Raw genomic sequence first — 15,719 nt, 5'->3', positions numbered from 1 at the left:
AATGACCCAGGCATGGTCAAAGGAGAGCATGTCACATTCCCAAAAGCAAGTTTTACAAGAGTTTCATTGTTTGGGAAGGACAGTGTTCAACTGGTTTGAAAATCCTTGGCTACTTCATTTCATAACCTTTAAGATATCAGTACTTCTGCAGACCACAACCTGCAGAATCCCAGGTAGTTCTGGAGAACATCATTCCTCGCTGCAAAATCAGTATCCCTTGGCACAGCAAACTCCTTTTGTCTATACAGTAATTTCACGACTGTAAGGCGCACCAGACTATAAGGCACACCTCTGGGAGCCGGCAAATTTCACAACTTTCTACATTATATAAGGCACACCAGACTATAGGGCGTACTTTTTTTTTGCAGCAAGGATCCGCCCCCAGCTCCCCCCGCACGGTTGCTGGCCGAGGCCCCGCCTCAACCCGGCAGCCATTGGCCTCCAGGCCCGCCTCCACCCAGCAGGGGTGGTGCCATGGGCCCCCGGGTCCGCCTGTACCCGGCAGGAGGGGCGGTGCCATGGGCCCCCGGGCCCGCCTGCACCCAGCTGCCATGGCCCTGCTGGCTCCCCCCACAGCTCGTGACTCACACTTCCATGTTGGCAAATTTCCAAACTTTGCACATCATATAAGGCGCACCGAACTATAAGGTGCGCTTCTGGGTTTGGGGGTGCGCCTTATAGTCATGAAATTACTGTACATCTCATCTTGTCATTTGAAAGGAAAGGTGATATTTCAGGTGCAAGATGGTATTTCTATGGTTCACATTCACATTTAAAAGAGCCAACTGACCTTTTCTATTTTTGAAAGAGTGACTTCAATCAAGATGCTGAACTTTTTCACTGCAGCCAAACCCTTCAGCAGAGCAATGATCCACTTGTCTATGTTCTTTCCCAGGGGCCAGGACACCCAGTCAATCATCCTGAAATGAAACACAAACTCTTAAATAAATTTAATGCACATATTGTAAAAGTCAAGCTCCACTCTGGGTCAAACCTCCTCCAAACTGGAATCTAGTCACTGGGATGAGACAGGCTCTTCACAAGGCATTTCACACGTTATTAAAAGCACAACAGAGCCTGAAGTAGAAATACCCCAATGTCACCATCACACTGTGGTTCATCAGAGGATTAGGCCCAAGTCCATCAAGTAAAGTGGGGATTTTTTTCCACAAACTTCAGTTTCAAGCTCAAATTTTTAAAGCTGGTGCAGTGCTCTATATACTACTCACATGAGGGCTTGATTGAGGTCTCTGCATTGTCACCAATAGAAAACACATGATACTGGTTTGATCTCTGCAAACACTCAGATTCACATATTTTAGTTATCTGAGTGGGAAATATTGATTTTCAAAAACATTAAAAAAACTCCACCTGGAAAATTTAATATAAGTCAATTATTCCTGAATGTCACAGGTAAAAAAATTTAATTTCTAGCCACTCAACCAACATGTTGCCAAGTTTCTGCAAGAAATAAGTGCTTTACAGAAGTTTCTCATAAAACAATAACCTAAGACTAAGTGATGACACAGTTTCTGTTTAAATTTAACGTTAAACAACTGGGAAATATAAAACTTTGCTGACCATTTCAGTGCATTTCATTTGAAGATACCCCAGACCTCCAGGCTACACCTCAGACCAGCTACCTTACCCAGTCAGTTCCTTTTGCTTATCAATCTGTATCTAATGCAAAATAAAACAAGGGAAGATAGACAGCTAACCACTACAAGGCAAAGAGCAGGAATTAGTGAATTTTACAAGGAACTGGAAAAATTAAGTCTAGTCAGTAAAAAAACTTGAAAAGCAGAGTATGTTGGGATGTTAAAAAATAATAAAAGTCAAGCCAAGTTGGGTAATAAAGCAAATGCCAGAGAAGCTGGCACAGACATTTGCACCAGAGGAGAAGAAGGAAAGTTGTGCAATTATGTGTGAAGATGAACAGCTGTCAGGCATCATGAACACAAAAGGAAGACCAAGGAGTCACAAGGAAGACCCTGAGGAATTAGAAAAGTAGAAGTAGAAGGAAATGTATTGATTCTAAAGGCATGCAAGCCACTAGCAATGGAGGCTACCATAACTCCTCTGATTGAAGACAACCAGGCAGATACCAGGTGACTACAAGATACCAGTGTAAAACAGCCATGGAACAGACCAGCACCATCTGTGGTGCAGAAGGAAATGTGTTCTCTATAGCAAAACAATGACACCTCAGGCCATGGTCAGACTGCCATGATGAATATGGTGCACAAACACCACCATCTGTTCCCAAGACCAATGAGCTGTGTTGAAGAAAACTCTTCAGGTGGTAGGGGAAATGAAGGACACTTCCTGAAAGAAAAGCTTAAAATAACCTGACTTGTTTAGCACAGCTATGAGAAAGCAGAGATGGGAAGGGACTGCTCTTCCTGCACATATTCAAAGAATAAACACCAGGGAGGCAAAAGATATTTCAGCTATTTCTGTTGGCATAACATCAAATGAGCTGTATGATGGCCAGAAATACAGACAGGCTGGCTGTTAGAAGAGAGATTTGACCTACTAAAGCAACCCAGTGGTGGAAGAACTGTGAAAGAACAGCAGTGGGAGCGTTGTCCTGCTTTGAGGAGCAGAGTTAAAAACTCATGAAAGGGGTCTGTAATGTCAATGCTATAAAGCAGGGAGATGGATCCAGAGATTCAAAAGTCCTTTTCTCCCTATCTTCTTTAAACAGGCATAAAATAACCTTATGTGCTTAAAGCTACTTTGTCAGCACTGGTGGCAAAGTTATAGTGCTGCTTGCGCTGTTACAGTAGGAAGAAATTACAGTTTAAACTCATATTGTATGATCCACAAATATTTTAGTAGTGATGACCCTAATTTGTCAAAGGAGTTACTGATTTGGAGTGCAACATTTTTAAAAGCCTGGACCCCGATCTCCAAAGTAGCAAGTGCCTGCACAGCTGTGTGACAGCAGATGCCTTCTGCATCTGGACGACCTGGGCTCTTTGGAAAAAATAAATCCCCAGGGAAAAAAATAAAACCCAAATCTGTGAGTACCTCTGATATCACAAATGCACAATAATACTGTTTCTCTAAAAATAGACAAACTCTGTAAAAGAGATTGTGGTGTACACTTATGCCAGCAGGTGACAGCCTTGCTTTTTTTACCACTACTTGTTCTTTACAAGCTTGACCAGAAGCTCCACATAAATACAGTTTATTCCCCTGCTACTCCTAAACCCAAACTTCAGAAGACACTTTTGCATGCAACCAGTTAGTCAGGGATCCGAGGCTAAAAGATCTTCACTTTGTACATTTTCCTTTAATTTTTCTAGGCATGGAGCACACACATCAAACAGCCTGTGGTCACACTGTTTTTGGGGCACCCATCTGCTACAACCACACTTCCAAAACTTCAACATTTCTTCTAAGTGATATTAATTACATGCTGCAGGCTCTGACTAATTATTTACTCCTTCTGCATGACAAAAACTGTTTTAAGGAATGATGCAATTGATTTGGCAATCTCTGTATTTAGACACTGGCACTCTTAGAAGATTCATCATCTGGAGCTTGTAGCAGCAGGTATCCAGAAGGAGAAAAAGATGGAGAAGAGGGTTAGGAATTAAACTGATAACTTAATCTTTTGTCTTGGGTTACTCTGGACTCTGTGAAAACCATGACCTTCCCTAGAAAGCCAAAGAGAATGAACCCTTTTCTGCAGATACATAAATTTCCCATCAGGAATAACATGTTTCTGCAATGTAACCTTATTGGGAGGGACACACAAATCCTGTAATAAGAGAAGGAAAAAAGATGCTTCCAGGGAGATCAAGTCAGAGCCTCTCCCTTGTGTTAAGTGCACATGCCACTGCATGTGAATATCATCTATTTAAATGGAGACCTCTACGGAAAGCATAGGTTAAAGATAGAATCATGGACTAATTTAGGTTGGAAAATACCCTTAAGATCATTGAAGGTACACCTAAGTAAGTGTAGAGCAAGGCACTGGAGCACAGAAGAGCTGTAGGACTTGGACGTAAGGGTGCAAAGAAGATCTGGTGATGCCAAAGAGGGCACTGGTGCTGCAAAGATCAGGTCTGGCATGTCAGGTAGCATTTTACCCACCACTCTTCATCATGCTTTGACTAGATCTCCGCTGCCTTTGTCTTTCCAGCTGCAGCACACCACCTGACAAAGGCCAAGGTGGGACCTGGAAACAGTTGGGGATATTTCCCTCACATAAGTCTTTAGCTGTGACTGGTGGCTTAAGAAGATGTCCTTGTGAAGGGAGACATCATCATGAAATCCTGAAAAGGAGATTTCTGGGAAGAAAAAGGCCTTAACAGTTTCAGGGAAAAAAAAATCAAAACCTCTTCAAGATAGCCTATATTGGACATCCCACAATACAACTTATTTCTAAGAAAATAAACTAAATTAAACCAAACAAATACAACAATAGCCAATCACAATAACAGACACTCTTTATTCTAGTTCTGTAGGATCTCAGGGCTAGAAGAACTGATACAGTAGTTTTCTTTTTCCCTACACACTCCTCACCAGGCAGCATTAGCTAAGCTGCTTGGGATAAAACCACACAGAGCATTTCTCCAATCTGAGTTAAAGTTTTCACCCCTACAGCCTCTCCTACCTGCCAATGGCCATCATCATTTGCACATCAGTGATGCTGTCATCGTTGGTGAGGTTTCTTATGACTCCATCCATGAGCTCCAGAGGGACAAACTGAACCACGCTGGCCAAGGCATTGGAGGGCGCTTCCTGTTCCTCTGCAAGACAGGAATGAGGCCCAGCAATGATGTTAGCTGACAGGAAAACCAGGCACACCAGGTCATGTCTTGTCCTAAAGACCAAATAATTCCTGCCCACAAAAATAGAATCATAGATTTGTTTAGGTCGGAAAAGCTTGCTAAGATCAAGTCCAACCCTTAACCCAGCACTGCCAAGTCCATCACTAAACCACATCTCCAAGTGCCACATCCACACTTCATGCAGCAGACACTGCCCTGTTGCCAATAAACAGTGTGGAGTCCACCATTGGCTGTGCCAGGAGGATAATTCCCCAAATCCCACTGCAGCACATAATGAAGCTGGATCTTAGCAGATGGCTGTTCCTTGAAACCGTAAGTAGCCCCAAGGGAGGAAGAGATCAGGCAGTTGTTTGGCCTGACTCAGGTACCAAATTTCCTCTGTTTGCTCTTTTTTTACTAAATACTGCAAATAATTGCCAATGGATGCAACTGCAATTTTGCCTGCCTGGAAATGGGCCTATTTCCAATGGATGAGGTTGTCATACTGAAAAACCCATCTCCTGTGGTCTTAGGAATGGCAAAAGCAGGAGCTCACCAGCCTTTCATGGCACTGGTACCTCCAAAAACCTTCAGAAACCCTCCACAACAACCTAAAGGCCCCAGAAGATGGATATATATTGTCTGTCTCACCTTAAGGTGCAACCACCCTTCAGACAGTCAGTAGGGCTTCACACCTCTAGGTCAGTGAGAAATAACTGCTTAGCTTTATCCCTAGGCTCTGGTAGGGAGCAGGTTGTGGGGCACCACCAAGTCAGCAGTAAGAGAGTGGCATTTCTAAAAGCTCTCAAGCTCCACCCTAACAAGCTGCAGAAAAGATGCTTTCCCTTAAGCTCAGCTGATGCTGGAAAGTGCTGACCACAAATGTGTGCTGCAAATGCTTCAATCCTGGTAACAGCTCTTGTCTGCAGACTCTCTCTGGTTTTGGGGTGATATTGTTTATCCAGCTCAGGGCCCTAGTAACTTTTAGAGATGCTTGTCTATTATATTTCATCTGTGACTGCTTTTCTGTAGTGGATGAAAACCCTGCAAGATGTCAAACTAATTGAGTTTGACTTCATCAGAGCCAACATTTACATTCCCATCCTTTTTTAAATTATTATTTTTTAATTACCTGTTGAAGAAATGATAGTGAACAGTTCTTTCAAAGAGGGCAGGATGGCTGAGGACTGAGTCCTCCAGATCCTCTGCAGAAGACCACTCACTTTGTTCACCTGCTCCAAAAACTCCATGATCTCCTCTTCCCCCTCAGAGACACACTGGAACTGCCCAATGCATCGGATCAGCTGCTGACAGAACAAGAGCTGGTGTTTTCCTGTGGGAATGCACTGAGGATGCTGCGTTAAGAGTTTGCTGATCTTCGCGCACTGCTTGGGGCTGGGCCTCTCGCAGACCTTCCGGAGCACCTCGATCCTCAATAAGCTGAAGATGCTGTTTGCTGATGGGCTTTCCAGGACAAACTGCAGCCCTAACTGGATATAATCAAGTACATAATGGCTTCTCTTCCCCAGAGGTCCATAGCCTTCCTGGAGGAGACTCAGCAGGAAACGGACATTGAAGAACTCCTCAAATTCCTCTGGGTGATAGTGGCCATAGACCTCCAGAACCTCTTTCCCAATCTCTCTTTTATACTTGGTGTCCCCAGTGAGATAAAGCTTGGTGGACAGCTCCAGCATGGACCAGCACTGCTCGCTGTCCATGGGCTGCTTGGCCGCCTCGATGACGCGCCTCACGAGTCCTTGCTTCACGTTGTTGGGGTAAGAGGACATCACTACAGCTTCCAGTATCTTATCCATCTCTGCTCCCTGCTCCTAAAAGAGGGACAGAGCTGCAGGTTAGTTCAAGCAGGGCTTGCTGAGCTTCCCAGCCCAGGCTGGAGCAAGGGAGGTGAAAAAAGCAGAGCTATCTAGAGCACTCTGAAGAGGATAATTCTTGTGGCCTTTTCATGTAGCACTCAGAAGAGTTTCCACTCTGGCAATGTTTGACTGAGACTAAAGCCGCCAAACTGAATGAATACACAAAGATACAGAACAACTTCTGATTAATCACACATTTGAGCATTTTTGTCTTGCAAACAACCAACTACAGACCCATAGCAGGGACCAAGGGGGAATTAAGGGAGCCAAGGTCTTACACTGGTGTCTGCTGCCTCAGGCATCCTCAAGAGCCAAAGATGGTCCCAATGATTGTCTTCACATTCAGGGAAGGAGAGAAAAGCCCTGGGAAGCAGAGGTGGGATTGCAGCGTCTCTGTGCAATGGTAGGAGTGTTTGTTTAACATTTACACCGTGCTGCCAGCTATTCCATCTGAGTGGTGCAGTCTTGGCTGCTCCCCAGGGACCTGTCGCATTTGTATGCAGGACCAAAGCGAGCAGGGAGAAAAACTGCTGTGTCAGGCAAAGTTTCCCATTTGTCACAGCCTGAATTCACCAGCAATAAAGCATTAGAGAAGAGTTTTTTAAAAAAACAAGGAATTCCCAAGGAAAAGCTCAGAATAACATTTATAACCAGGTGTTGAATGTACCACAGCACCAAAAAAAAAAACCAACAAACAATGAAAACCAAACAATTGCAGAGTGATAAAATTAGACAGTTAAGATTTATTGTAAGGTATTAGAGGGACTAAAAAGTCTCATCCACAGCAGGTTCCCCCCAGCACAATGCACTTGCAATAAGATCCCTTCCGGGCTATAGATTAAAATGAGCCACACTCGTCTATCTGACCAGAATAATAATCCCCACCTTTCTGTTCCTCAGGTCCTGAATCTGTGAAATGAGAACAACATGCACTAATTCCTAGTGGGGTCGGTTGAAAGATCTTTCATTAGCACTTGGGAAGCATTTGAAGTTTTTCAAGTGGACAGGGTTACAAAGAACATAAATGCAGATGACATGTACCCCAAGTATGGTTTTCACAGATGACATCCAGAAGGGACCTCAGCAGATGCCATCCCTGGAGTAAGCCTGTATCTGAGCCAGAGAGTATCTTTTCTCCTGATAGAGACAATTGCTTGAGGGTGGAGAAGTAAAACCATGCCAGACACAAACATCAAGCTCTGACTCAGCTGCTTGGCTGGGAAGCCTTCCTGCTTCACCAATTATCACTTCTTTCCATCACTGCTTCCCCACAACCTCACAGGATGAAAAAATAAAATCATTATTGATAAATATACATACATGTATATATAGCCCCTCCAATCCAGCGATGACCACAGGCTACATTGCAATGCCTCTCCAAGAACCACCTTGCCCTTTCTGGTCCCTGCCTGCTGACTCATACATTCCTCTGGTCATGTGCTGGATTTATTTTTCCCCATCAAGCATTACTGCTGCCTTCCCCGCAACAGGCTATGGCAGAGCTAATGCTCTCCATCACACTGTTTTCCCAGGATAGACTATATAAGCAGGACTCGTGAGGGACCAGCCTGCATTAAACCAGTGGCAAACAAGGCAAAGATAAAAGGAGAAGACAAAATCCCACAGATAATGTCTTTTCACCTCAAACAGAAAGTATCACAGTGTCAGCAAAGGCTAAAAGTCAACCTGCAGAACAGAGGGGGCTTGCAGACAGTCCAAAATCAGCAGGAGCATTTGTCCTTGCTGTAGCTCAGTGGTCACCTTGGTCAGACACATACTGGCACACACCTGCAGTCAGGCTGGTACCCCTTTCACCTCCTCTCTGCAGGCTCCCAGCCTGAGCCCAGACACCCTGGTCATCTGGCATATAGGTAAGGGGCCAGGAGGAAACAGTGCTCATTGATTATGTCTCACTATTACCTCCCTGGAGAAATCCATGCTGAGCCTGGTAGAGTGATTTGGAAACACCACACAGGCAGGACGGTCAAACAATGGCTACAGTTCTTTTAGACCTAACCCCATAAATCACCACAGTGCCCTGGTGTACGTGCTGTTGGGTGCTCTCGCTGTGCCTCTCAGATGTGATGACTTCCCACCACTGTCCCCACTACGACTGAGCTTTTAGCTACTTTAGCATCGCCAAACTTCACCCAAATTTTCAATGCAAAGAGTCTAATTTCATCTGATTTTGAGATAAACTTGCATCTCTGAAAAGGGCTTGGCTCTTCCCCAGGCTGATCACAGAAAGGGACAGGCTGGGCTTTGTCAGTGCTGCTGCCCCAGAGCACAACTGCTCACGTCTGACACTGCGTAGGAGGACAAGGCTGAAACAAACTCCTTCCACAGCCAATAGGCAAACAAGTCCCAAAGGACCATCTTTCTCAGCAGGAAACATTATAATGACTTACATGGACATTAGGACCTTGAAGACACACAGGGAGAACCACCTGAAGTGACTCTGTGGTGAAGGGTGCTTCCTCACCAATGAAGGGCTTTACAGGACAAGGCTGGGCTTTAGGTAATACAGTCCCACATGCACCTCTCCAACCCCCCCGGTGCCAGCAAGAGGGGACAAACAAGCCCATGGTTTAGCTATGTATCAGGGTAGACCAAACTGCTTCCTGGGTGTGGGCCAGACAAGGCCAAGATGGAGAATGCTAGTCAGGCCATATATTACAATCTTAGAACTACATTAAAGCAACATTTAAGTGGGTTTATAATATGCAGTAATAAATATTATAGTCTTAAAATTACACTGAAGAAAGCATTCTACACCAAAAGATCATTCTCATGTCAAAGACTAGGAATTAATACGGCTAATTCAAGACAAGCACAGCTCCAGACACTTTCAGAGCAGTAATTGTTTAAGCATCTAATATTAACTTCCCCCACCCCCAAGACCTCCCAGGAAAGTGAATCAGTATTTGCAGCAGAGGAGTAAAGTGATTTGTTGTCTGTTAGATCATGGTCTCATTTGTTGTAGAAATTGGAAATGTGTCATAAATAACCCAGGGAACTGCAGGAGAGGGAAGGACAGTTCATTGTCAGGCAGCGGAATGCTGCCTTGGAGTTCTGGTCCCTGGGTCTCCTCTGTTTAACACTGAAATAAAGAAACTAAATATTCAGACAATCAGGCTTCTATAATGAGTGTTCCTGAAGTAGAACAACCTTTCTGCACTTCTTTCTCACCAGCATTAACAACACACTGAAAAGCTGGGAGGATTGGTTCATTCCTGCTTGTGAACAGAACAGAGCTCCTAGAACACACAGGATGAAGAAGAAGGTCAAAGAGTTAATTATTAAACTGAAGAGTCACATTGAGGTTCCCATCTGTTTTGTAGCTCACATAAAACAGAGAGTACACAATATGAGCTTTGCAGGGAAAAAGAAAAAATCCCATGAAATGGCAAAATTTCTGCTACCCCAGTGAATGACTGGCAGGAACAACACAAGCAAAATCACAGAATGAGGAGAAAAGGAACCTTGGGAGGTCTCTAGTCCAAACCATGCCCACAGCTGAAATCAACTCCAGCTTCTTGGGGCTTTAACCATTAAGGTCTAGAAAATATTCCAGGATGGAAATCATATGACAACCCTGGGCAACCTGCTCCTGTTCTAATTAGCTCATAGTGGGAAGGTTTTCTTTATTTGCATCTGGAAGCTCTTGTTCCAATTTATATCTTTTTTTTTCTCATTCACCTGCCTTGTACTCCTGTAAAAAACCTGGATTCATCTCCTGAGTAACCTCCTTGTAGGCACTGGGGAGCTCCAATCACTCAGTTGTCAGCCTTCAACAGTTCAAGGGGTTAGTCCATCCCATTTAACTCTATCCCAAGTGTCCATTCCAAGATAATTTGGATTTGTCCTTGCTGAATTCCATGAGATTCATATAGCCACAGCATGTCCTAGCCCTCCTGTATGGCAGCACTGTTCCCAAGCGTATTGACTATTCTTCAATCTGGCCTCATCCACAAATTTGATAAAATTAGTTTCATCTCCTCTTCCTCCACATCATTCATAAAAAAATATTAAAAAGGAAAGGTCCTAGGTAGTTCCAGCCTGCTTCCTACTCAGTTAGCAATCCACACATTTGTCTTTGATACAAGGACAATGCAGGGCATCATCTCAAAAGCCCTACTGACATCAAAGATGCTTCCTGACTACAAGATGGGTCCCTGCAAGGACAGAACCCAAGCATGCTCTAGAAACCAGAGAGGGAAAAGGAATTTAAACAAAGAGCAGCATTTTCCATCTTAGTGTCACTCTCCAAACTGAGCAAACTAGCAAACTGCAAAAAAAAAAAAAAAAAAAAAAAAAAAACCCAAAACCAAACCTCGGGATGAAAAATCACCTTTGGCTTTGCTTGGGTCTAGTCTTCATACTCTGTACTGTTTTGAGTTGTACTTCTAGTTCTCTTCTGCCTATTCTTTTTCTCTAATTAGGATTCATTTCAATTAAAATCTATCCAATTACTTCTAAATCAATTCATTCCTTTATCCCTGCCAGCAGCAGATTTCCAGTAAAGTCTCCTTAGTACTTTTTGCAGAATGTAGCACTAGTTCCCACACCCTAGGTCTTAACAGAGCTGTGAAAACAGATGCAAAATGTACCTTACTTTTAGGGAACCTTAGTAATAAATTCAGCACATTTCCTAAAACAGAATCATAGGGACTTTGATAAATGCCACTAAAAAAGGAAAAAATAATTCCCATCATCCAAACGTAAAGTGATATGTAAAGTGGTTTGCTTCTGACTTACAAAGAAGAAAAATATCTACTTCCCTGAACTCCCTGGAGGTCTGGAAGTACAGAAATGAGACTCACCTTTTATTGTCCTTAACTCCTGCCGAAACGGTTTCTTATATGTCAGCCAAGACATTACTGCTATTCCTGCTGCATCCTCCAGGCAGCCAGACAATTAGGGCTCAATCCTGCAGCATGCTGAGCTACTGCAGTTTAAAAGGGAGCTCACATAGTGCCTTGCTGGAGCACAAAAATATACTCTGTTCTCTAAAATTTCTACAAATTTGCCGTGACTAGGTACACAACTTCTTACAAGGACCATCCCTTTTGTCACCTCTTCAGGTCTGTTTTCTAGAAATATCAAAGTGATTGTGTTCTAATGACTTTTATTTTCTTTTGCAGCAAACAAATTTCCAATGAATTCATAGGAAAAGAGGATTTTTTTTTTTTTTTGCTTCAAATTACATCTCTGTTCATCCAGCTAGAAGGGGAAAACACAGCCTGCACATCATTACCACATCTAATAGATACTCATGTTGTTTTAGTAATATGAAAACTGAGGCACATCTAGACCATAGAATGGTTGGAAGGGACCTTAAAAACTATCTAGATCAAAGTATTTGCTCGAGGAGGTGGAATAGGTGACAGAGCCAGCAGCCAAACTTCTCCAGATCTGCAAATACTTAATGATAATGTTCCACTGTACTTTGTTTTCAGCTGCTGTGTGAGTTGAACCTCATCAAGTGCTGTGGTAGAGCAGAGCACCAGGTTAACTTTTATGAGATCTAAGCAGAAAATCAGAGCTAATAACTGCAGAAAAATCCCACCAAATAGCCCTTTAGAAAGAGAAGTGAGACTCTACCCATTTGCAGTCATAACAGGGAAAAATTGCCAACACAGAAGCCTGGCTGAATTTTTTGCAAATTATTATGATCTGTCTCTCTAAATTCACCTTCTCTTTTCAAGGCAATCACATATGCCTTGCTTCCTGTCCCAGACTGTTTTCCCAGTGGCAGATTGCACTCATGTTGTGTGTCTCCTACTCACTAGAGGTAATTACTTTTGGCTGACAAGGCTCTTCATGCTTTTCTATCCTCAGAATCAGAACTGCCCTTTAGTTCAGCACTGCTGGAGATTGTCCTTCACCACAGGCAGCAGATTTGGAGCAGGACATTGCCCTGCACCACAGGCAGCAGCCGATCCAGAGCAGGAGGCTGCCCCTATGCTCTGCAGGACAGCAGCTTGCAGTTCTCACCAGAAAGCTCAGTTAGCCTTCTGTTCTCTCCAGAGAGTGAAGGTTTATTTAAGGCATTGTCACCCAACTGGACTGCCGGCATTTTGCATGGCTTTGCTGTACATCAGGAGCTCCACCTTGGGAGCAATGAGTTCCTCTCTTGTGGCAACACTCTAAAGGTCTCAAAAAAGTAACCAACCAGAAGATATCTATTAGCAATCAGCCTAAATTTATCATATAGTAGTCCCTACCTTCTTTAAAATGCCTTGATACTTTAGATCCACAGACCACTGCAGACCCTTTTCCTTTTTTTCTGCAGTACTACATATTTAATTGTTCTTTTTTCCTCTAAAACATCATAAATATGTTTGACCACATCACAGAATTGTATCAGCCAAGTGACAACAGTGCTGGGTAGGCTGTCCTATCTCAAACCATCTATCTTACCCACCCTACTCTGCTTTCTTCAGTGTTTCTTCTTTGATCCCTTTGGTGTACACAGGTCCCCGAGTTTCTTCTCTTGTTCTGTTTTTTGCTGTCAGGCACTCAGTCATTAAATTTTTAAAAAGGCTTTAGTTGGATGTCAAAGCAATCAGTGCACTACCAAATAAAGCTAAGGCTCTAGCATTTCATCCTTGCATTCTCCAGACTCCTTTTCCCAGCTTCATTCCTCCCCTTCAGTCAACAACCACATACACACATCTCTAGTACCTACTGGTATCCTTTTCAAATAAAGCATCTCAAAACCATCACTAGGATATTATCAGCCATCCTGGTATGGATACAGAAAGCAAGACACAGGGAATTAAGTTCCTCTCTCCCCTGAAAACCTGCAGGAGAAAAGGCACGTGAGGCAAGGCTTGCTCTAACCACCAGACCAGCAGTGACAAACCACTGGCTCTGTGGCTGAGCCCAGCACCAACTCCAGATAAAAATAACCCACCCCAGCTGCTTTTGATTTCTCTGAATTTATTTGGCATTGGATGCCCAAAAGCTCTGTCCTGCCTGCAATGGGTTTTTCCCAGTTTTCCTCCTCACATCCTCCAGTAGAAGGTATCTTTCTTTCCTTTCTCCAAAAGACTTCTGCTTTCCTGCTTAGCTAGAACTCTCAGCCTGGGCTGTGACACCCTACTTCCATAAGGCTTTATACTGGGAGTGCCCAGATCATGCACTGACCTTCAGGCCAATGTCCTTTTTATCACTGCCCCTGGAGACTGTAAATACATCTACTCCGGAAAGCTGGTTGTTTTCCTGAAGGTATTTATAGCATTTAAATCACTCTTCTTTCTTCAGGTTTCTGTCTGCTTTTGTCTCTGTATAGAAATTAAAACCCTGGATATAACCCAAGAAAAAACCACGTCCTCTTCACCAAAGCATACCAGACTGAGGGCGGATACTGCCAACGCTGCCTGGGATTCATCAGACACAGATTCACTGTTTGGAGACAGATCTCCAATTTTTGGTGGTGCCTTCAGGAAAGGAAAATGGGGTATAATGCCCATTTGAGATCTCAGTTTCCCTCCAGCCCCCAGTATATTTGGCTTTGTATCAGCCAATTCAGAAAGCAGGAATGCAAAGTGAGACATGACAAACTTTATGGACCCCGTCACAAAGGTGCCCAAAGCACTTTGAGACCCCTCCTCAGGTAAAAGCTCATCTGCATCCTTTCAGTGTAAGAAGGGCATGCTGTTGAAATTTCCCTGCAGCAGGGCATAGTTGAATTCCCAAAGTGCTGTGAAAACCTCATAGTAGTGCAAATATTCCAACATCTGCTTTTATTCTTCAGTAACACCTGCAAAGTCCAAGTCAGGGCAGATCTAATCTGAAATTGGATTAAATCTCGGCTAATCTGAATTTGACCCTCACTTTCAGAGTCTTTGGCTCCCTATGGGATGGGAACATCCCTAGGTGTGTCCCTCCCCAGGCCAGCTTCCTTGGAGAAAACCTGAATCTGTCTTAGCCAACTTGTTATAACAAGATGCTGCCTTATAAACAAGTTTGCAAAGCCCTGCAGGCACTGGGGGAATGCACACAACCCCACTTTCCAGTGTTGCTTCTGTATTTCTCCCTCCGAGCATTCACCTATGGCCTGATTCCCAAAAAGCCAAATGCTAAAGCAACCCTCCTCCACCATTCCCTTCTGCATCCTGACCACAGAGCATCCCTCTGGGAATCCCAAAACCTGGGCCTTTATCCCAAACACTCCCTACAAGCATCCCTCTCTTGCGCACCCTTCCTGCATTTCAGCCTCTTGAGTAGTTCTCACTCCAACCATCTCTCCTGCATACCTCCCTCCAAGCCCTCTGCTACATTCCAGCTCCAGAGCATCCCTCTGAGTATCTCTCCCAAGCATCCCTACCCTTATCCTGAGTATCCCTCCCTCAGAGCATCCCAGTTCCTGAGAACTTCAACTCTATCCTAACCCTCAAGCAGCCCTTACTTCCAGCTCCTTCCTGCATCTTGACCCCTGAAAAACCTTCTGTATCCTGACTGCCAAGCATTCTTGCCTTTCAGGATCCCTCCTGCAACACTTTCCACCAGCACCCCTCCTGCCCCACTTCCCTTGAGCAGCCTACCTGGATCCCTCACTCCAAGCATCCCTCCAGCATCCCAACCTCCCAAGCATCCCTTTCCCTGATGACCCCTCCTGCACCCCTTCCCCTGCGCACCCCTCCCACACCACCCCGAGTATTCCGTCTAAATCCCTCACCCCAAGCACACCTCCCGTACCTCTCACCGGAGTATCCCTCCTGCATCCCTCACCCTGAGCATCCCTCCTGCATCCCTCACGCACCTCCTTCCCCGACTACTGCTCCTGCATTCCTTTCCCTGAGCATCCCTCCTACATCCCGAGCCCAGAGCTCCGCTACTGCACCACTTCCCCAGCATTGGACCCCTCCCTCTGCGATCACCCCAACCCCTGACCGCCCCGCTCCTGCAGCCCTTTCCCTCCGCCCGCCCCGCGTTACCTCCGGCGGGGCCGGGATGCGGCGCGGCCGCCTGCAGCCGCAGTCCCGGGGCAGCACTGGGCAGGGCCGAGGGCGGCGGCAAAACTACATCTCCCAGCGGGCCGGGCCGAGCCGGG

The 15,719-nt window shown here is 44.7% G+C and overlaps 1 protein-coding gene across 5 annotated transcripts in view; it reads right to left on the bottom strand.

Moving 5' to 3' along the window:
- The window catches only part of USP35 (ubiquitin specific peptidase 35), a 29,072-nt gene that overhangs the window by 12,834 nt on the left and 519 nt on the right, over positions 1-15,719 (bottom strand). The window contains exons 1-4 of one of the 5 annotated variants that reach the window (XM_033053630.1): positions 15,604-15,682; positions 5,917-6,613; positions 4,628-4,763; positions 791-920 (exon numbers count right to left, since the gene is read on the bottom strand). In XM_033053630.1, coding sequence (XP_032909521.1) covers positions 791-920; positions 4,628-4,763; positions 5,917-6,598 — 948 coding nt within the window. In that variant the 5' untranslated portion in view covers positions 6,599-6,613; positions 15,604-15,682. Of the gene's footprint in view, positions 1-790; positions 921-4,627; positions 4,764-5,916; positions 6,614-6,936; positions 7,064-7,978; positions 8,454-11,481; positions 11,657-15,603; positions 15,683-15,719 lie in introns of those variants that run through there. The other 4 variants (XM_033053631.1, XM_033053633.2, XM_033053629.1 and 1 more) reach the window with 4 other exon arrangements.

This window comes from Catharus ustulatus, chromosome 2 (assembly GCF_009819885.2).
Source record: "Catharus ustulatus isolate bCatUst1 chromosome 2, bCatUst1.pri.v2, whole genome shotgun sequence".
NCBI classification, from domain to species: Eukaryota; Metazoa; Chordata; class Aves; order Passeriformes; family Turdidae; genus Catharus; species Catharus ustulatus.
Note: the sequence above shows the minus strand (reverse complement) of the source record. Positions and strands in the feature narration are given on the sequence as shown.